General features: G+C 42.2%; 1 protein-coding gene across 3 annotated transcripts in view; it reads right to left on the reverse strand.

Annotated features, from left to right (window-relative positions):
* Positions 1 to 23,427, reverse strand: part of COA8 (cytochrome c oxidase assembly factor 8) — a 76,005-nt gene that overhangs the window by 16,951 nt on the left and 35,627 nt on the right. For all 3 annotated transcript variants that reach the window (XM_069207279.1, XM_069207278.1, XM_069207280.1), the window contains exon 3: positions 4,891 to 4,954. In XM_069207279.1, coding sequence (XP_069063380.1) covers positions 4,891 to 4,954 — 64 coding nt within the window. The remainder of the gene's footprint in view (positions 1 to 4,890; positions 4,955 to 23,427) is intronic.

The following is a 23,427-nucleotide window of genomic DNA, read 5'->3' on the forward strand; positions in this document are numbered from 1 at the left end:
CTATTGTCCTATTTCTCTTTTGGACAGCACAATAAATTTATTGGGCAGTGTGGTGCTGTCCAAACTGGAAGCTTGGGCTGTGGAAACACAGGGGCTTTCGGATCTACAGTTTGGCTTCCGTTCCGGTCTGGGGACAGTGGAGCAGTCCCTTAACCTTTCTCTGATTATACAAAAGTATACTATGGCCAAGAAAGGCTCCATCCACCTAGCATTTATGGACCTTACACATGCCTTCGACATGGTTGACCGTGCCAAGCTATGGACTATTATGTTAAATCTGGGAATTTATAATTCTGTTGTCTCTCTTCTTAGTAAGCTTCAGGAGCAGCCAACAGCTAGAGTCAGCTATAGTTTGGGAGGGGATCTTACGGATGAGTTCCCCTCTGTAATGGGGGTTAGGCAGGGCTGTGTTTTGGCTCTTTTTATTTTTAATTTATATTAACTCTTTGGGGGATCACTTTATTAGGCAGGGAACAGACATCCCAAAAATGGGTTCAAGAGAAATCCCTGTTCTGCTTTATGGGGATGATGCTGTTCTTATTGCCCCAACAGCTAACTCACTCCAATGACTTTTAGATGCTTTTAACGATTTTATGGATTCTTTAGCCCTCATGGTTAACCACTGTAAATCTTATGTGATGAAACGTGGCCCTAAATCTACAAAGACCAAGAAATTTGTACTTAATAATGAGAAAATTGGGAATGCATCCCATTTTACCTATCTGGGGATTCCTTTTGATTCAGATGTTAATTGGAAGTTCCTTCTTAATGTGAGAGCAATGCATTTTCAAAATAGGATAGATGCTGTTTTTAGATTTTCTAAGTGGTTGGGTCATAAGCCAACAAGTGAAATCATTTGCATTTTTAAGAGTAAATGCGTCCCGGTGGCTACCTATGGGGTGGGAGTTTGGGGCTAGCAGAATTCTCCAGATATCTGAAAATAAGCTTTTGAGAAGGTTGTTGGCGGTTCCCCAGTCCACTCCTGCTGCCTTTTGCCACAAAGAAGTTGAGCTTACTTTTTTGGGAGATTATTTTGTGCTGCAGCCTTTGATGCTATGGCATAAGATCTGGACAAACCCTGAGGCATAGCTCTGCCATTCTATAATTAGGGATTGCATGGCCCTCGATAAGTATCAAGATATTCCCTGGTAAAAATATATTAAGACAACATGTGAAAGGCTGGGGTCTCCGTTTTTGTATGATGACCTAGAATGTTTAGCCTGTATCTCTTTCAGACAGATTAAAGACCTTTCTAAACAGTGTAGCGGTAGTGTCTGTTCAGTTCGGACAGAGGATTCGCCTGTTAATTGTCCCCATAACTTTTTATTGCACCCAGCATTTTATTTGAAATTTATTGTTAATGGGAAACATAGGGGGTCATTACGACCAGCCGCCCGCCAAGGTCTGACTGCCGGGCGGCTGCCAATGCTACCAAAGCCATAGAAGCTGGCTCCAAATGGAGCCGGCGGTGTTGCGGCCGTGCGACGGGTGCAGTTGCACCCGTCGCGCTTTTCACTGTCTGCTATGCACACAGCCTTTTCCGCCAGCCTTTTCATGGCGGTGCAAACTGCCATAAAAAGGCTGGCGGGAGGGGGACTCATAATCCCCTAGGCAGCGCTGCAAGCAGCACTGCCCTGGAGGATTACTCCAGCCGGGACTAAAGTGGTGGGAAACCGCCGGTCCCGGCGGTGCGACCGCGGCCTAATACCAGGGATTTCACCGCCAGCCTGCTGGAGGTGAAATCCACCAAAACAACCCCCATAATTTTTTACTGATACGGTTTCAATTAAGGATAATACACTTTTTACCGGCTTTTCTTCTTAAAGGCACTTGGTTTTCTGCTACCATTATCAGTTGCCGGCAGAACAAAGCAAGTTGAACTTTGGGATGTTATGCACTTTCTATGCTTCTCAGAGAAGGCAGTTTTATATGCCCTGTTCTACGCATATTAGGAACTGAGTCTCATGCTGCTGTGTTTGCTTTTTTGCTTCAGCTGGGTAACCAAAGGGTTATCCATGCTGTTTTAAATTTTTATTGAGTGCTATGAAATTAAGATCTAGATATTGAGGATCGTCTTTTAACTTTTTGGTTTTCTCTACAGCGCACCCATTATCATGTGTCAGATCTGTCGTTTGAATGCTCTGTGTGTTTTGATATTTTTAGAAGGTGTGTTTTGAATTAATTTTATTATTGTAATTTTCATACTTGGTCTCCTTTTTAAAATATTTCTGTTAGTGACTTTTATGGCTGGAACACAGGCGAATAAAGTATTTCGATACGATACACACTGTATCAGTAGATTTTCAAATGCACATAAAAATAGCTTTAACTGTAGGCTATAGTTCAAGTCACAAATACCTAAAAAGGGGCCTTGGGTCAGCCTCCTTCCATCTTCAATTGCCATTTGGCCCTCCCTCTTCAACCACTGAAAGTTTGGTGTGATCTTCATATTTTTGGATCTGCCCACACCAAAGCCATTGAGACCAGAGAATATAAGTGATGACGTAAGGATTTTTGTGCATTTTTACTTTTCCAGCAATGATTGACAAACTAGTCAGTCTCCAGGATCACAGTTAATGAGTCTGGTTGGCAGAAGTGGCAGAATGGTGTTGAATATGGTATCACAACATGAAGATTGCTGTCACATTCATACCTGTGCTGAATGTGACAATCATCTTGGAACATAATTACCAATGCTGGTTAAAGCTCTGTAACTGCTACAGCTGAGCCGCCTGAGCACTAGTTGCACCCTTGCCAGCCCTTACCATGACTGCCCTCGTTCTGATATCAGGAATCAGGGTATAGGACCTGTTCTTATATTGGCCTTCCTCAGGTTTCTTGCTCTTCATGTGCTCCTCTTTTGAAGGGTTTTCAATTAGCGAGGTGGTCCCTGCCAGCTACGCAGCCTGTCGGCTGTCCTGACAATCAGTGGTAACTGTCACAACGGCCAGCCACATGGCCTGTGTGGTTGAAGTGTGGCAGGGCTGGCTCATTAACAAAAACAAAAAAGTAATTATATTTGTTTATTGTTTGATTGTAGAGACAAAACGTTTTTGACTGCTGCTTTGTAACAGTTTTGTGATCTACTTCTTGCAACAGTTTGCCTGTTAGTGGGAGGCCACGCACTGGTTTGGGTGCAGTGTGTTGTGCTTAGATTTGTGACGGTGTAAATGAGGCAGTTATACAACCATTTTGTGCAGAGCTGGGCATGTGCTTTTTTGTAACTTTACTTATACAGTAAACTTGTGTAATTGTACCCCATCATCCATGAAGCTGGACTACATTAATGGTCTGATGAACTGTAAATAAACTAAAACAAAACTGATACATGTAGCAGCCTAAGTGTGGTTAGTAACAACTTTGATCTAGGACATTATAAGCTTGTAATGAGTAACAGGATGCCGAGCCGTTCCTGCTGTTTATTATTACTTGTTGTTGCAGAGCGATTTACATCGTTTACCATAGTTTAAAAGTGGTTATTATTTTGCTCAGTAGAGTAGAAGAGACGTAAACTTATTTTAAATGATAGAACGCCCATCTTTAACCCCCTTGGCTGCTAAGCTTTTTCCCCCTAGAATGCTGAGCCCTTTTTTGATTATTTTTGGGTAGGTTCATGCTTAAACATTAACTTTTTTTCACATTAGGTATTCATGCCAAATTTGTGTCCTTTTTTCCCCAAACACCCAGGGGATTTTAGAGGTACGCAGAGTTTGTGGATTCCCTTGGAAGGGATTGAAAAAAATAGGCAAAATATAGCAACTTTCTTTGGGTGGAAAATAGGACAAAAGTGCTCTATAAAAAAGCATCTGTTTTATTTCCTACAAATGACATCAATAAAATGTTTGCTGCGCTAAAGGCACCATCTTCTTGCCTTTCTGGAACATGCAGAGCGGAATCAAAAAACAGATTTTTCAACCATAGTTTTGGCAGGGGAGAATTCTGTGTGATACAAATTCTGTGGACATGTGCAAAGCAAGCTCCTGTGCCAATCATGTCCAAATGACAGTATGTGCAAAATGATGACCACTATTTTAACTTCGTAGGCCAGAATAAAATGTAGATTAAATAATGCCCCTCATTCTAGTATACTGGATTAAATTCCATCAACCTTAATGCAACTAAGTTCACCCTTTCTGCTGGATCAGGGGGGAAGAGGTGAAACAAATCTCCAATGCTGATATACAAATCGACGCACACATTTTTCTACTATGAACCACAATGCGAGGTATTTCTTTTTTAGAACACTGGCAGCTACATTTCTGATATGTTGATTTCAAAATACAATTATTAGTTTAAGACCTAAGAGATGATAGTTATCGCTGAAGGCCTATGGGTTTTGAATAACAGAGAATGATGCCATCTATGAACATTCCAGTCAGTTGTTTTTTTTAAGAGAAAACCAGTTTTAGACAAATGTCAAATATTTGGGTTATACAAAATATGGTCTAAACACATCCCCTGTTATAGTCAATTTTCAGTAGGCATTTTGGACCCCAATGACCACCACAGAATGCAGAGTCACCAGCAAGGCCACCAGGCTCCTGTAAATTCCCAGGGTTTAGCACATAAACAGTTTAATTCTAGAAATACAATCAAATGATTAACGTCAATCAGAATACCCACAGTATAGATTGGCAGAGTAGTGCAAAAAAGGACACCCATCTGATTGCTTGAAAATACTGGTGTAAAGGAGACTAGCAGTCTGCTTGTTGACCACATCGTTCACTGATGTTACTGCAGGTCTTCTACAAACATGAAAACAGTGTATTTGCAATTCACTTCATCTGCTCTTATCTGAGGATCTAGAGGTGCTCAGAGTAATAGCAGTGCATATTAGCCATTGAGCCAACTCCCACAATGCAAAGGAGACAATTACACAGAATCATTTACCTTCTTCGTCTCTTTCGTCCAAGCCTTTTGCTTTTAATCTTGCTAATACAAAGTCTTTTTTTTCCTAAAATAAAAAAAAGACGATTGGTGCTTGTGGACTAATTCTTCAAAGAATATTATTGCATTACTAAAAGCAGAGTAATTATCAAGACAACAAGGCAAACACAGCAGTGCAGTTTCAAATAACTTGTCTGTGATGGCTGTGCCGTGCAATGAATGATATGCAAAACGTTAACATGCGGAGACATCAAAAAGGAAACAAAAGAGTAAAACGTGATAAAAATACTGCATGTGTGCAGAGTTCACAGTTATGGATTCTAAGATGGCTCTCCTGGTACACTGGGTACTAAAGAGGATGTAAAGGTCTGCAGCGATATCGACATAGTCTTAGAGTTGTGGTAGATATGAGAAAACAGCAACCACTCTTGAAATCGAACCTCCAAAAAAAATGTAATTTTGAGGCACTCTGACACGCCTGCTAAATGTCAGGCAAACAACAAGCAACACAGACATATTTAATTTGCTTCTGACATATAGCAAGAGCAACCGAGCAATATTTATCAGTAGCAGATGGATAACACTTCCAAGTCTGTGTACAGCCCACCATCTCCTACAGATTTCCACTGCAAGTGCTAGGTCCTTAGAGAGTGACAAAGTTAATTTTCTGTCAGGTTTTTAGATGCAATCAACCCTGGAATCGGTTACCAAACAGGGACTCAGGCAGCAAGGAAGCAGGTTTTGGAAAATAGAAGAAAGTCCTAGAAGAGGTCCAGTAGTGCATCAGTGTCTGAAGCAAGAACAGACATTGGAAATGCATGTGGAGTGGAAAAGTCGGTCCCCATCAGGTATTGCCATAATACAAACTGTACCAACAAAGGGCATGTCCGAAGGCCGTGAAGCAGTCCACAAGATTATCTGGCTTGAAACCCTGTTCAGGTTTTAATTGATGATAAACCTGCTCAACCCCACCCCTACACCAATTGCACTTTTAGTTTGTAACATAAATGCTATGGCAAGTTGAAGGCATCGAGAAAACCAGTATGGGATAGCACCCAACAGAAAGGATCACACTCAGGGTTCCTGGGGTAAGGGGTGCACAGGAGCAATGGATACTACAAAACACTAATGAAAAACATCATTAAGCAAAATTGTGATATAAACAATATCTACTACACAACTGGAGAATAACTACTGCATCACATTTGACAACACAGATGAAGATAATGTTTGCTGGAATCATTTTAATGTGTTAATTTGACAGGTTTACAAACCTGCACATACTGCACAATTCTGATTTCTGAATGATTACATCAAATAAACAACAGGGAATAACTTCACAATACTGACAACATCAATGTTATATAACCTTATTTATTTTATTTTTTTAGTTGTGTACAGGGCTGCAAGCTCTTGGAGTACTAGAGTGCCTTAGAAGGAAAAATAAACATTATACTAGGAAAATGTCCTACAATGAACAGAAAATATTGTTGCTAAAAAAGACACAAGAAAGTAGTTTCAGTTTATCTTAACAGTGTTCGGTTAATTAAAACCATTACACAACCAATACACAAATAATAAGATAATAAAATACTAAGGGCCGATTTTAAGATAAAATACGCAAGCTTAATTGTGAAATATTACAGGTTTGCTTGCTAATTGATTGTGCGCACGTGCCCTAAGCTCTAGCTCTCTGGGAGCTGACTCCCTAATTTGTCCAGAAATTTCACCGGCCTGCAGCTGAGCTGCACATCGTCCCCTTTGAATCCAGCCAAAATCGCCACCTGCACCTATGCCTTTTGCGGTTCGTCATAGTACTTTTGCAGAGGCATATCTGATGGATCAGTGTTTCCGGAGCCAGCCCGCAGAGCAAGCAGGGGCCTGTCATGTTGCTTTGTGTCCACCTGGGGAGATTGACGTACGTTGGAAGATAGCCCATTTGGTATCTCATGAAGGCTGCTTTAATCTGTGGGTTGACTGCTGCTCCCTGGTAAGACTGAGGGATAAGCCTATGAAGCCAAGTGTGGCTTTGTTTCGATAAAACTTCTTTGTCCATTAGCTGTGAGAGGAACTTGACTCTTTCTTTCGTCACATGCTTGACGAGCTGGTATGAGCTAAATTGGGGTAGTTGGTCTACCAGGCCCAATGCCGCCAGAGAGGACTCAAAATAAAGACAAAAAGGGAATTTGGGTTGCACAGAGATTTCAGCCCAGATGAGGGAGCTTAGCCTGCCTTGTCTTGCTGTCTCAAGTTTGTAGCATAAGTTAATAAATGCCCCCTTTCTTGCTAGAGACTGTCTGACCAAGCGAAATTGAAGACGGATCTGGGCCGGTGAAGCACGATTTGGTAAACTGAACAGCCCCTTGAAGAGCTTCACGATCATTTTGTCCAAGTGTTCCCCTCGTCTACCCCTCAAGGCTTCGCTGCTGTATGTAATTGTTAGAATTAGTTTGGCTTGAATGACCCTTAGTAGCGGGTGGTATGTTGAAGCACCAGTGGCGTTTTAAAAGTGCTTAAATGCAAAAGTAAGAGAGATGGATTTCCGGCTGAGGCTATCCAGGTGGGGCTTGAAGGACCCGTTGCAATCAAGGAAAACACCTAGGTATTTGTATTCACCCAATGATTCAATTTTGCTGTTGCCCAGGTACCACTGGTGCCACGGCCGCGCGGTCGTCCTGAAGGACATGATTTTTGATTTCTCCAAGTTAATGAGAAGATCACTTCTTCTGAAAAGTCAGCTGTTGTATTGAGTAGCCTCTGGAGTCCTAATCTGGTATGGCTGAAGAGAATAAGATCGTCAGCATACATCAAGAATGCCATAGCAGTTTTCCCCAATCTTGGTAAGTGCAAGTTCACCTTATCCAGTCGTGTCGGTAGATCGGCCAAAAAGAGATTAAAAAGAAGAGGTGTGAGCACACATCCCTGCTGCAGACCCTAAGAGGTAGGAATTTCTCTGGAGAGGTGGGTCCCATCAATTAATTTGACCCTCACCTAAGAATTTGTGTAGAGAAGGGCTATTGCTTTTAACGTGTGGGCCGGGATGCCCCATTGTACAAGCTTAGACCATAATTTCCCTCTGTCAACACGATCAAAGGCTGCTTTATAGTCTTTGCAGAAGAGGGACTTCTTGGCACGCTGACATTGATCGAATAACAGCGATACAGCCATAAGATTAGCAGTTGTACCTACCCGTTTAGAGAACCCGGTTTGGTTAAACGGGATCAGGTTATCAGCAGCCCAGGTTTCAAGTTCCTCCAAGAGGATCCCTGAAAAGATTTTGGACTTGACATCTAAAAGTGCAATCAGTCGGTAGTTTGCTGGGTCGTTGGTGAAGCCTCCTTTGAAAATTGGGGAGATGATTGAGCCTCTCCATGATTGCAGAATGATGTAAGAAAGTAAACAATTGGAAGATTATTTTACAGGATCTTGAGTTACGGGGTAAACAAATGTCATACTTATCAGCTTAAAAGTGTGGAAAAGAAGAAAACCTAAAAGGGCAAAAAGTGGTACAATAACCAATAACAGTAATGCAGTTAGTTTAATATTTTGTCGTTCACGTCAGGAGAAGGACACACCAAAGTTTACTTTAGCGACACTTTATTCTCAAGTATCTTTCAATTTTAAAGTGTACATTTTCCTTAGTCTCAAAATCTTAAACCCCAAACCAAAGTTAGCATGCACAGGCCATAATCATGAGAAGAAGATCACCAGAAACAAACTAGTAGGAAACAATGTACCATGTAACACTGCTTTAAGCAAACTGCTCTGCAGCCTATCAGATCACAGCCTTACTGGAGAAAGGAAAGAAGCTACTTGTGCTCTGTTTTATAGTTCTGATTAAACAGGCAGTCATCACTTATGCTATTCATGGAGTGCAACATTCGCATGAACAGTAGATTTTAGTTGACGTTACTGAAGTAAAGGTAAAGCAATAGGGAGCATTCCAGTGGGCAAAGGATTATTTTAAAAGTGTACCTGAATCTTAGATTATCTTTTTACCTCCAGGAGAGAAATCCCACATTGATTGCCTGGCACTTTATGAGTCAAAGAGTACTGCGGTGAGGCCAGCTGATGTTGAAACATGAAGCAAAAGGTAGGTCTCGATTGACTGTGTGAAAAAGTATTGTTCAAGAGCAGGGGTCCATTTTCAGAGAAGGTGCAGTCCTTAACACAGCCTGCCTGCTAATAAATCCTTTGCCCCACCAGCAACAAATAGAATGGGGGCAAGTGCAATGCCAGAGAAATATGATGAAAGTGACATAATGTGAACAAGAGCTGTGCCACAGCATTTTATACCTTCTAAACTCTTGAGGCTTTAGAAAACTAACTCTGATCCGGAAATTTTCTCTAATTTTCGCCCAATTTCTCTCCTTCCCCTTTTTTCCAAAATCCTGGAAAAACATGTTAATTTTCAATTGACCCAGTTTGTAGAAACCAGTAATATCCTCCATCCTTCTCAATCTGGTTTTCGTGCCGGCTATTCAACTGAGGCGACTCTACTGGGTGTGACTGAAAATATCCGTCAACAAATTGATAAAGGAGAAACAGTAGCTCTTATCCTATTGGATTTAAGCGCAGCCTTCGATACTGTATCTCACTCTTCTCTTTTAAAAACTCTTAACATCAAGGGTATTGGCGGCAAAGCCCTCTTGTGGCTGTCCAGCTTTCTATCCAATAGGACTTTTCAGGTTTTCTCTCACACAGCTTCCTCTCTGATTCACGCATCCCCTTATGGAGTCCCTCAGGGCTCCATTCTTAGTCCACTACTCTTTAATATATATGTCAGTCCTTTGGCAAGCATAGCAGAACAAGCTGGTCTAACTATCTATTCTTATGCTGATGATACTCAACTTATTTTTTCACTTTCTTCCAAAGAAACCTCTAACTCTCCCTCTTTGCAAATAGGATTATCTAAGATAGCCAACTGGATGCATTTTAATAAACTCAAAATTAATGGAGGAAAGACAGAACTCCTTATTTTTGAAAACAAAAAATCACTCTGGGGCCCCCAACACTGGCCCTCTGAGATGGGTGCCCCCCCAATCCCCTCTCTTTCTGCATGTAACCTGGGCATCATTATTGATGACCAATTGACTATGAAACAGCAGGTGACCAAAGTAGCTTCTACCTGCTTTGCTATCCTAAAGTGGCTTCGTAAAATACTTTGGTTGCTTCCTGTGGCTGCTCAAAGAACCGTGGTCCAAGCGCTGGTTACTTCTAGACTGGACTACGGAAACGTGCTCTATCTGGGTGCAAATAAAGAAGTACTACACAAACTTCAAGTTGTTCAGAATTCTGCGGCCAGGCTTCTTTGTCAACTTCCCAGAATTGCTCCCACTTCTGGTGCACTTTGTGAACTACATTGGCTGAAAATTGAGAATCGCATCAAATTCAAAGCTCTATGCTATATGCATAGAATTACTATGGGCCTAGCTCCCAATTACCTTAAAACTTTGGTCCAACTCTATCGGCCCTCTCGTTCTCTTCGATCCTCCAATCAACACAAATTCCAGGTGCCCAGATTCAGACGTGTCAAAATGGGGGGACGTTCTTTTGCCTTCCTAGCTCCCTCTCTTTGGAACTCTCTTCCTCTTCACTTACGGCACGAAAGGGTGTTCATTAGATTTCGTAAGGAGCTTAAGACATGGCTTTTTAACCAGTAATCGCCCAAGTTGATCTCCTGACCCTGCCTTTTGTCTTGCATTGTCTCGGCGCCGGGAAACCTCCGGGTAGCTGTGCGCTATATAAATCCAATAAATAAAATAAAATAAATAATTAAATAAATGCTGAGACAGCAAAAAGATGTTTGCCTTAGTCTAATGCAATCTACGATTGCAGAGACCTGGTCGCCTGTTGGGGAAGAGTAAAAAGAGCAATCTTGAAGCTCTCAAAAGGAAAAACAACTCTGAACCTTCATTACAATCTGCTGTGGAAGGGAAAATTGTAATCAACAATAACTTCTAATTTGTAAATCTGTGAAACGAGAATTCAGTGAATTCTCATTGGCACAAAGCAGAAAACCTGATTTCGTGACACTGATTGAACAATAGGATGCCTCCCTTTGATGGAGTTAATTTAAGCATGTTTCTGTTCACCTAACAACATATTTAGTGAGTTAAACTCTACCACAATCTCATCAAGAATTTCATCTATATGGGGCACAACTGTGGCACCATCAGGATACATTTAGAATTGTGATGCTGTAATGTCAAACATTATGGAGCCGATTTCTCGTAACAACTCCCTGCAAATAAAACTACTGATCATGAGCTCTTCAATGAAAACAAAACCAACACTGATATTCACTGCAAAAACGAATTATTTTGCCTGCATTGCATGACAGTAAAAGAATCCTTTTTTGTGTATAAACACTTTGGAGACTGTTGCATTTCACACCAGAAGTGTGCAATTTATCTTTGCATACCAGCAGTGTCTCTTCGGAGTTGGTTTACTCTTGTTCACATCAGGAGACCCACAGCAGCCACAGAAAGCAGTAGTAGTAGTACAATATGTGGGATGGGCAGTTACCTTAAGTTTTGGATGTGTGCTGGACATGTCAGGCGTCCCTTCCCTGGCTTAAACCGTTCACTAGTTCTCATGTGCTGACCCTTGTTTAATGGCAGTCAAAGCTAGCACTGTCCCACCTGGAGCTGCTTGGAGAGGAGTGTACCTGCTGCCTGCACTCTTCTCACTGGTTGCATAACTTTCAGCAGTGGTGGAGTTTCAGAGAGGTGAGGGTTGCATGTACAGAACAACGCCCGAGGAACCACTGACTCAACCACTACTTCCAGGGCTGCTGCTGGCCTTGTGGAACCAGCTCAGACTGGTGGTGGGTGTGGCGTAGGGCTCAACTACTCAAAGTGAGATCCTTGAATCTCACCAAAAACTCGTGGCAACCCCTGGCATAATAGCCAGATTGTGGGTACTTTTAAAGTTGGTAGTACTGCGTGAGACTTGCTAGCAGACATTCCAGCATGGAGTCTGCAGCTACCTGTCAACCATTAGCTTTGATATTTAAAAAAAACTGTATTTGCTTCCCTGCTCACCTCTATGAGCTAAAATGTAGGGAAGTAGATCTACTTAATTCCTTAATTTGTTTTCGGGTACACCATAAAGGATGCAGAACTATGTAGTTAGGGCCGTGGCTAGAGGCCCAACACATCACCTCTCCCAGAACACTGCACTCACTTTCAATGACAAGTAAAATTTGATTCCCAACTGTAGTTATTATGCAAAATGTACTGAAACATGAACACCAACACATATGCAAAACCATGTTTCACACTTCAGGCACTATTGTTCTACAAAAAAGAAAGATATATAGTATAAAAAGCTGACACGAACCAGAGATTGCTTTAATGCAGTTTAGACACCTATTAGAATTCGAACTGCTGTGTCCCACTAAAGTGGTGGACTTCTGACATGGCACCTGGGTACTAGTACGGCTTTGGTAATACACAAAAATACACAAATCACCAGTCTGAATCATTAAGTCTCTTCTTTTCACAATGCAAAGTCTACAGCACTGAGACACCAAAGGTAATTTTAAACCTTATGTAAAAATATTAAGAAGATAGATTTAATTTATAGACCTCTGGTATTAGAACTGTCAGGACCTTTTGTTGGTTGAAAGCAGGACCTGGTATTTAGCCAGTTGAAGTGTTTAATGACATTGGGCACCACCATATCAGCAGTAAGAATAATCCATCACCTTACCTGTGCTGACATTAGGTATTATCACCTCAGAATATAAAGACTGCCTCTGTAAGATGTGCCAACTGGTTGTGACAAGCTATCGCTCAAAAGCCATGAAGTGGATGACTTGCAAGGCACAGACACGCAGTTTACACTTAGGTATGTGCAAGGACAGGGCTGGTAAACTATGGGGCAGGTACAGAACTGAGAGCAAGTAACAAGAAAACTGATGCAGGACAAAAGCATGGCATGTGCAAATCAGGTACAGAAGAACAGCTACAGAAAAGCTGGATGGTGAGCAGGTGCAGAGTGTAGGGCATACACAGAGTGGTTTCATAGTAGATTTATTTAAGTGCATGGACCAAGCAAGGTGAGTGCAGGTTCAGATGCATGTTGGACGGTGGGTAGCTGTAGGAGGGCTGCAGGCCTGCAGAGTGAAGGTACAAGTAAAATATATCATGGGTGTAATACAAGGGAGCCACAGGATAGCTGTAGGCTTAGCACAGACTGAATTAGGTCAGAGACTCGGTAGATGCCGGGTAGGCTGGTTGCAGAACAGGTACAGCAAAACGTGAGGGCAAGCTGCATGAATTGGTCAGGCTGTGGGCACATGTGTGCATCCCGGATGGAGCAGGGTACGGTGGCAGAATAGTGATAGGGGTGCTGACGACATTGGCACTATGAACACAAGCACTATCATGCCGAAGCAGCATATTCACTGGGCTCTCTCTCGTTTCCATGTGGAAGAAAAAAAACAGCAAACAGAAAAGTTTCCACCAATGAAGCAAAACCACCAACACTAAGGGATGAAAGGGCTTCTAAGTGCCTACTGATCCACAATACCAAACTTAGGGGGTTATTACAACTTTGGAGGAGGTGTTAATCCGTCCCAAAAGTGACGGATATACCACCAGCCGTATTACGAGTTCCATAGGATATAATGGACTCGTAATACGGCTGGTGGTATATCCGTCACTTTACCGTCACTTTTGGGACGGATTAACACCTCCTCCAAAGTTGTAATAACCCCCTTAGTCTTAGAGAAGGAGCTTAAATGTAGTCATCAGGTTAGGGGTCTCATATTTAAAAAAGGGGCCACAATAACCTGGGCTCAGCAGTACAACAAGAAATGTCCCAAATACAAGGGGCAACCATTGCTTTTTCCGCTTATGAAATGACATTATAAGGATTAAAAGGCATCCTTACGTAAAACGATAATTTGACCTCATGCTTATAGAGCTTGCAAGTGATTTGATAATTGAAGGTCTTTTCTTGCTCGATTTGTAAGGGACATTACCGTCCCCCAAACAATATGTGGTCCCAACTGAAGCTTCCTACATACCAGGCCTTCTTAATGAACTTGCCATCCCCCCACAAAACCGTGCGTCAAGGCAGTTTCCTGGTAATTATTCATAAAATCAACAAGGATAACCCAGGGAACAAGGAAATCACAAGTTGTTTTTTCTATAGTTATTCTTTATGTTCACACATGAGGATTGGAAAGCACATAATCATCTTTCGATCGAAAGGATTGCCTCCACTGTAGTAGTCCCAGTAATCTATCTGACAAAATATCAACAAAGTGATATGTTTTTGCCATGCAATCTTGCTGGGGTTCAGCAAAAGCCATGGCAGGGGCATACATTTGTTTTTCCATGTGCCGTATGAAATATTTTCAACATGTGGCATTTTGGGCTCAAACGGGTAAGGACTTAGAGAGCTGATAACCCGGGTTTCCGGCAAAATAAATGGTCAAACGCCAGGCGGGCTGAGGTAGTCAAGACATAATATTGCTTGAAATCATTCTCCCAGGTACATAATATTTATGATCTATGCAATCCTCAGTGAATTTGTTGTGATCTTGCTTCTTCTGAAACACAGGTTTTATATCTTTCATTACTAACACATATATGCTAGTCTATCTGGAATGTTAGTTTGTCGTAGATTCTGTTGTCATGAAGCTCGAAGTAAGTTTCAGGGAGTGACAGTTGCCGCTGGCTGGAAGTGGGGACACCCTGCATGGAGAACTGTTCCTTGAAATAAATAATTTTACATCATCCTTGAGAGCATGGACCCTGTAATTCCAACATAATTTTGGTGACAAATAGCCAGCTAGGTGGTATGTAACTCTCCATGCGTAGGTGTGAAAAGGCGTGTGTGCAGCTGACATGCAGACAGGTGATAGTGTGTACCTTTTGGAGTATTAAAAAATGGAATTTAAACATTTAGCGCTGTGGTACCAGTGTGGGTGGTGGCCAGCAATAAGGAGCGAAAAGCAAAATGAAAAAAACCAACGCTCGGTGTAGGGCGGCTCAACACCAGTGTAAGACAACTCTACAACAGCCACGTTGTCATGCACTATTCAAGAATAAAGAGAAAAACGCGTTGAGCACACCCTGAATTACTTATTTACATAGCTAAAGTAGGAGACGGCAACCGCTCGATTAAAGCGAAGTTACGTCCGAGATCAGAGGTAAGCAACTAGTGCATGCTAACATAATGAACTATCTCCCGACACTCCTAATGGGCCTTACTGTTGACAACCAACCAGTGCACACTAACAATGTTAAGTGCATGCTGACAGTGTTGATAGACAGATGCAGAGATAAGTGAGTAGTGAACGCTAGCACTTCCCCCAGTCTCAGTACACAAGGCAAAAGACAACTGTAGAAGTATGAGCTGCGGTGAGCACGAGTACCGGCTTCCAAATGTATTCTCCATAACAAGGGACAAGCGAGTAGTGAAAGCTATCACTGTCCACAGTCTCTGCACACAAGGCAAAAGACAACTGTAGAAGCATGTTCTGCAGTGAACATCAGGCCAGTGAACTCACCGAGTTGTGCATCATTATTATAATTCTTTGCAAGAGCTCACTGCATTGTCTATTTCCTCAACCGAGTGATGTTGCTCCTCACGGCACAGGGGATTAGAGGAAAGAGCATTGGGCACGCCCATATGCACACCTTAAAGGCACAGTGTAGCAAATGTATTGCTTCTAAGTGTTAAATTGCTGATTTAATCCAAGAAAATTAAACAATGTTGGAAGGAAAAATGAATCTGACCTCAATCACGTCACCTTTTATCATTCTTAGCACATCCTGGAGTCCCATCTATAGAGTGGGAGGAGTGGGTGGACATCTTAGACAATTACTTAGATGCGCTAGACGCTGAAGATTTCAGAGCGAGTTATGAAAAAGCAATCCCACTAAGCACTCTAGGGAAGAAGGGGCAGCAAGTTTTTACGTACTTACCTCTCACAATGATTAATCATGGACAACCTATAGAGGATGTGTACTGTGAAGCCAGGAAAAGGTTGGAGTTAAGATTTGCAAAGAGAGCCAATGTTGTGATGAGGAGGTATAAGTTGTATACTCAGTCACAGAAAGCAGGTGAGTCGGCGAATGACTTCAATACAAGACTATGAGAACTCTGTCAGGTACAAATTTGGGGGCAATGACAGATGAGATGAATAGGGACCAGCTCACTGTACAGTGCCAGAGCAGAAGAATTCAGAAGTGTTTATGGACTGCTAATGATCCTTCTCTGAAAGATGCTATACAGATTGCTAAAACTGTTAAAGAATCTAATTAGTGTATGAAGGAGATGGAGCGCAGAGATAACAAGGGAAGTTCGGAGATGTCAGCTGTGGACAGGGTGGATGAGGAGGTGGTGACAACATCTAAGTACGGTGCCAAGCGAGGAAAGAGTTCTCCTGGAAGTAAATGTGTTCACAGAATGTGCAATAGGTGTGGGAGTACCTATCATACTTCTGACTCAAAGGGTTGTTTTGCTGTCAGAAAAGAATGTAGGTGGTGTGGACGCAAAGGACACTTGGCCAGGATGTGTAAGGAGAACAACAAAGGCAGAGTTGAGGGAAGATATAACCTCCCAAGAAAATAATACCAAAGCAGATAGAGTTTTGTGCAAAGCATAGGGCAAAGCTGAGGAGCAGAGAAAGACTAGACCCAAGGCAGACTTTACCATGAGGGAAAGAAAGGTGGAACTCATGGTGGATACTGGCTCATTATACACTATTATTCCTAAAAGTGTGTTCTTTTCTGAATGACCTGAGGTGCTGTTACTATCGAAGGACATCAATCCTGGAGGCATGGACATCCACAAGGGGAGTTGGGGTGGGGAGGGTGGGTGCTCTCCCCGCACCCCTCCCCCGGATTTAGGTTCAGCCTGGTGTGCAGGTTTACAGTGCAGTGTAAGACTACGACTGCCATAGTGTTAAAACGCTGCCTCAGAATGGATGACATTAAAATATTCCCCCTCCCCCGAAATAATTTCTGAAGACGCCCATGCCTGGAGGTTATCAGGGAGAACAGAGAACCATCATAGGGTGGGGATATATATATGTGCATGCACCTGTTTAAGCGTTCTTGGTGGAAGACTCAACATTGGGTGAAATACTGGAGGGTGCTAAAAAGGTGTTCAGAGAAGAATTGGGGCAGTTGAAGGGGTACACGCATGAAATAAAGCTCAAAGGAGCATTACCAGTACAACATAAGGTCAAGAAGGTTCCAATCATGGTGAGGGAAGAGGTAATGAAAATGATGGAGGACATGTTGAGCAATGGGACTACTGAACCAGTAGAAACTTCTGCCTAGACCTCTCTAGTAGTTATCACAGAGAAGGCAGATGGCAAGTTGCATTTTTGTGTAGACCTTAGGGGTCTAAATCAAAATATAGTTGCAGACAATTTTACTCTGCCAAATATCAATGAGCTTATTTTATTAATGCAAGGGGGAAATATTTTAGTAAGTTAGACCTGAAGCCTGCAGGTCATCCAAAGTCATCCAAACCCATGACGGCCTTCATACCAACAGAAGAAACTTATCAATTTAACAGAATGCCATTCAGGTTGTTTTTCAGAGAATGGTGAGTAAAGTATTTAAGGGTTTAAAAATGTCATTTTTTTTCAAGATGACATATTAGTGTATGGCCAGTGTGTGGAAAGCCACTACAAAGCATTGAAGGTGGTGTTAGGCAGGGTCTTGGATTCAGGTCTGACATCACACAAAGAGAAATGTGCCTCCTTAGTATTAAAAATTTAATACCTGGGGCACACCTCAACTATGCAAGGGGTTAAACCAAAAATAGATTTACTTGCAGCAATAAGGTTAGCACCTGTACCTAAGGACAAGGATCAATTGCAGTCATTCCTAGGACTGACTGAATATTATTCTAAGTTTGTCCAGAATTTTGCCAACAAAACCGGCTGTAAAAGTGATAATAAGGAAAGATGTCAGCTACACATGGGGAGCAGAGCAACAGAAATGTTTTGAAAACATTAAACCAGAGATCTGCAATGTGGGTATTCTTGTCCCCTTTGACACTAAGAAAAGTCAAATTCTCACGGCAGATGCTAGTGCCAGTGGTATCTGAGCTGGTATTTCACAAAAGCATGGTCCAACAGAGAAAACAATTGCATTTGCCATGTGTTCTCTCACTGCTGTTGAATGTCACTACTCTGTGATTGAGAGGGAGACGTTGGCAGCAGCATGGTGAATGGAGTATTTTATAACATTTCTCTGGGTACATCAGATAACTCTCCGCACTGTCCACAAGCCGCTAAGAAAAATGTAATACCATGGTGGGGCAGGCAAAGGGTCGGCAAGATTGGCAAGGGGTTCCTCACGAGTACAAAATACAATTTTACAGTTGAATATAGACCAGGTTGGAGGAATGTACAAGCTGATTATTTGTCAAGGTTACTGTTGGACTGGAAGAGTGTGGATGAGGAAGATGTGGGCAGAAGTGTGAAGGAAGAAGCGGTAGCCAGAGTGGAGGAAGTAGATCAGTGGAGTCGTGGAATGGTTACTAGCTTGGAGTGGTCCAGTACAAGGGATAATGATGAAGTATTGAGAGCAGTGCAGGAAATGATCAGGAAAAGGGAGAAAAGAGAAAGTACCCTCCATAATGCTCTTAGGCCCTTCAGTAAGGATTTGGATGAGTTATCACTGGTTGCTGATAAGGTGATAAAATGTGGAGACAACATTGTACCACCTATGGGGATTCGGAAGTGGTTATTTGAAACAGCTCATGAAGGTCATCTAGGGCAAAGCTATAAGAAAAAGAGTGAGAATGGAGTTCTAGTGGCCAGGGCAGGACAATGATATAGTGGCCTGGGTGGAGCGGTGCTCTAAATGCAAGGAGTTTGATAACAGGTTGACAGTGGGTCCCCAAGTCGCACTAGGTAGCATTCAGGACCCGGATCAGGTGTGGCACTGTGTGTGTCTTGCCTTCATTGGTTCTGTCTCTGGTGTCAACCGAGCAAAACAATTTGCCATGGTGTTGATGGGTGTACACTCATGGTGGCTGATTGTAAAGTATCTTCTGGAAATATCAACAAAGATTACGATAAGTGTACTGCGTGATATTTTTAGGGAGGAGGGGTTTCCTGCTGTCCTCAGTACGGACAATGGAACTCAACTGACTACCAAAGAAATGAAGGAGTTTTGGGGTATATGTAGCATACCACATTCTTGTACCACATTCTATAATCCCCAGGCCAACGGAATGGTTGAGGGGGCAAATTGCATGATCAAAGGTACTATGGGTGTAGTAATAGCAGACAAACTTGATATTTAAAAGGTAGCCACTGATTTGGTGTGGGTGTATTGCACCATTGAGAATGCAGCCATCAATCATTTTCCTTTTTACGATATGAGAGGGAAAAAGCCAGTAACTAAACATATTCCATCATGGATAAGGGATTTGAATGAAGGAAATGGATTGACAGTGTGTGATGATGTTTCTGTGGAAGAGAAGACTAAGAGTAGGATCAATGGGATTTGGTCCTAGTCAATGGGGAAAAGTGGAAAATGTGCAGAGTACCAAAGAACGGTCCTGGTGAGAGTAATGTGAGTATACAAAAAGAGGGGGAAGGTAGTGATTGTGAGCGCAGTGGGTACATGTTGGCAAACGATCACCACATATTTGGTGGTGTGAGATCAAATGACAGTTTGAGTAATCCTGGGCCACGTTTGGGTGAGGTAATGGGAATTGCCAATTCTCAGAGACCCTCAAGAATCTGGAGACCCACAACATATTTCCAAGAATAGATAAGATGACTTTACTGATTTTACATTGTTTATCTCTCTGATTTCTGGTAAGTGTTTCTCTCAACGAGTTACTTTGCTCTTAAGTTTGAGGTTAGTATTGAGAGAGCGTAGTTTAAATAATACATATTAAAATGAAATGCTCATATCAATGCTTAACGATGTTGCATAGAAAACGACAATGATAGTGATTTTGCTTAAACGTGCATTTGAATTATGACTATAATGTGTGTGGGCACTAATGTGTACGCGAACTAATAACTCATAAATAGAATCATTAATGCTATGGTTAGTCAAGTTACATTATCGTTTACGATATTGCATTTATAGGCCTTAAGTTAGCGTGAACTGTAGGTTTTAGCCGCCTAGCTCTCATATTAAACGCATATTTCTGTCTTTCAGTGTGCTGACTCGCAAAGGGCCATGACCCTGCAAATGTTCTTTTCTTCAACTTGGAAGACGAATGTATCAATACAATCCTGTTCTCATCCGCATGCTTGCTGCTTTAGTATGAGTTTATACACAAGATTGAAACAAATATAGATTAATGTAATGTACAAGGACGTTTAAATCATGGACAAAGGAACTCATGACCCGAGAAGACGTGCCAAGATGTGAAGTATCCCCCCGGATGTGCCACCTCCGAAGACGTCAATTACGAAGACCAATCAAAGTGTCATGAATAAATGTGGGGTGACAATTAGAATTACCTAATGTATAATTTGATAGGTTAAAGATAGTGGGGTATAGCAAATGTCCAATAGAATTTTGGGGGAAGGTATTACGGAAAAGGGATAAAAACCCATGTCACAGAAAAGTCGAGAGAAGTAGGTAGGGAATTGCTATTGATTTTATCCAGAAACTCTGTCACTCTGTTTGGTGACTTTGAGACTTATTAAAACCATCTTCGCCCATAGACTGTCCCTATACACTTCTCCTCCTTATGAGGGAAGTGTCCTCTGTCCTTTAGACAAAGTTTAGACTGATGGTGTTTTGACTAATGTCCTGAAGACGAAGACTGATCCTGTGTGCTGACCTAATCCTTGGAGGGTAATTATGACAATGCAATTTGTAATTTGTCTGTTTGCTTTTCCTTTCTAGGTACCAACTGCTCATTTTGGTAGAGACCTTAGTTAGATGGTTTCCAAATTGGTGTTCTAAATTGTTTTTGCATGAAGCCCCACATGCTAATGCTAATTAGTGGTTAGTATAGGAGTCCACTTCGACTGACGCAAATAGACAAATGGCTGACGTTATGCTATGCTGAACTGAGACGTATATGTTATTTGCAGTATTCTGATCTATGTTCATGTCGTGCTATGTTCTTATGTTTGTGATCTTTGCATTAATGAAGTCTTATCACAGTTGCCATATCGTGACTATGCTCTTATGCTTTCTGATATTGAGATTAACTCTTCTGCTAGTAGATTGTAATCAATAGGGAATAAAATTCATAAAATTCTACCAAGGTGTGGTTATTCATGGCTGAAAGGTCATGCTTGCGTCAACAATTTGATTAATGTCTTTATCCAAAGTAAAGTGCATTGTGGTGGTAAATATTGATGACATTATTGATATACTGCTTGACATATTGATCAGTTATCTCATCCTACGGTGTCTCTCCACTGGGTCACAAGATTCATTGGCCTAAAACGAGTCCTAATGTGTAACAAATTAACATAGAAGGACGCGTTAACAGTTCTGATAGCAGAGGACGGTTTTGGCCCTTGGGGGCCCTAGGACGGAGAATCATTGTTTAATTTGTTTTTCTGTGATAATGCAAATTGGAGGTATGATGGGTTTCTAAGTTCACCATGACTTTCCCGGGATCTCGGAGCCTGCCTAAGTGAGTTGGGGATGTTCTCGGCGTCATAATGTGTGTGGTTCAGGGTTTTTGCGCTTGCTTAGCTTATGCCTTTTTGCAGGCGATTGTGAAATTTGTGTGTATCTAGGCCATTAAATGTTGTTTTAGTAGGAGTGGGCGTACTCCGCAGTATGAGAGTAGGGAAGTTGGCGTACTTCATATGAGTGTGGCGCTTGGTGCTCAAAATTATCCACGTGGTTGGTTGTTCAGGTACGGACCTGTCGTGGTCCAAGATTCCGGAGTATGTTGACAAGTGTAGGAGACACTTGGATTTATGTTGTAATCTGCGCGGGTTAATAGGTCAATCGGGCGTGGTTGACAAGTCAAGTTTCAGTTGAAACGTATGTGTGAAACCTTCGATGGAGATTTGCCAAGTTCTAAAGTGCACCAGGATGAGCCATTGACAAGTCGAGAGTAGAAATTGCGGGTCGAATTCTAATTGCGTATGCGGGAGCTGATAAGGAGAAAGTAGCGGCTGAGGCTTTAAGTGAAATCTCTGTAAAGTTCTGAAGCAAATGAGTTACCCTTCCTGTAGTAAACCGGCAGATTTGTGTTGTCATTTAAGGTGCTCGCAATAATTTGCATTAGTTTCTGTGAATTCAGTGGGGAGCAGACGAGCCGCAAGACTTTGTCAGCTGCAGTGTGTGTGAGTGTGACGTCAGTGGTGTCGCGCTGAGATAGGTCAGTCGTCGAGAGGGGTCGCGCACGGATTGGCTGCCGTCCGTGAGAGGCAATAGGTTGAGAAAGTTGGGTGAAGAGTGTCCTGGGAACTAAGTCACTTCTGATTAAAATATACAAATAAGAGAACATTGCAAAATGAATTTTGTCAAGGCATTTAAGAGCGCTCTGAAAGGAGACGTATATATTGTAGCAACTGATGGGGAGCCTACACCACCCGAGGGTACACCAGCTTATATAGTCATGGAAGAGAAAGGTGTTGCGCCTTGTTTATGGATGAAAAAGTGGTGCAAACTAACAGAGAAAGAGGGATGTTTAGCATTCCCAGAACATGGGACGTTCAATCCGAGGGTGCTAGAGAATTTGAGGTGGATGTTAAGTACACAGAAACCACCTCCGAGGCCAGCTCAGTATGAAGCTTTAGCGGTTTGGGATCTAATGGCTCTTAAACAAAGGCAAGAAAAGTTTCAGAGAAGACTGAGAAGGGCAGAAAAATCCTATGCTGAGGCTAGATGGGATAACAAGAGTAAAATGTGGAGAAGGGGAATTGTTGACGGACTAAAATTGTTCCCAGCAATAGCACAGGGAGAAGAAACACAGGGAAAGAAAGCCTCCTGTAAGACAAATAAAGACTTGAACAATTCCAAAGAAAATAAAAGACCTTGGGAAGAGGAAGATGATTCAGACGATGAAGAATTCATGGACAGATTATTACATGATCGCCTGCCACCTTATGCGGTGAGCGACAGTGCTCCAAGCACTAGCATGGACACTGGGAACCAGACGCAGGAAAAGGGAGTTGCTGATACGGTACAGACTAGTGATACGGCCTCGATACAGAATGGTGTCAGTTTACCCACTGCACCAGACATACTGATACAGTTGCATCCTCCACCGCAGATACAGAGAATCTACCCAGACGTTCCAGTACTTGAGACTACTACAAATCTGATAGTGCTGCCAGACCCGATATATACAAAATCTAAATTAGTGCAGATTGAATCAACTCCAAAATTGCTGTCTCAGCCCCAGCCACAACTGATACCAGGGTACAACCCAGTAGCTGGTCCACCATTAGTGCCTGTCCCGGCTACTTTAGAACAGACCTATGGAGTTACTGCTCCACGAAGTCTGGGACCAGGTCAGACACCTGCCGCTATATCATTACCAATTACTGTGGGTCCACCAGTGCCATTGTATGCGCAAGGCAAAACTGGCGTATGTGACCAGGGAGTA

Source organism: Pleurodeles waltl, chromosome 9 (genome assembly GCF_031143425.1).
Source record: "Pleurodeles waltl isolate 20211129_DDA chromosome 9, aPleWal1.hap1.20221129, whole genome shotgun sequence".
Taxonomy (NCBI): Eukaryota; Metazoa; Chordata; class Amphibia; order Caudata; family Salamandridae; genus Pleurodeles; species Pleurodeles waltl.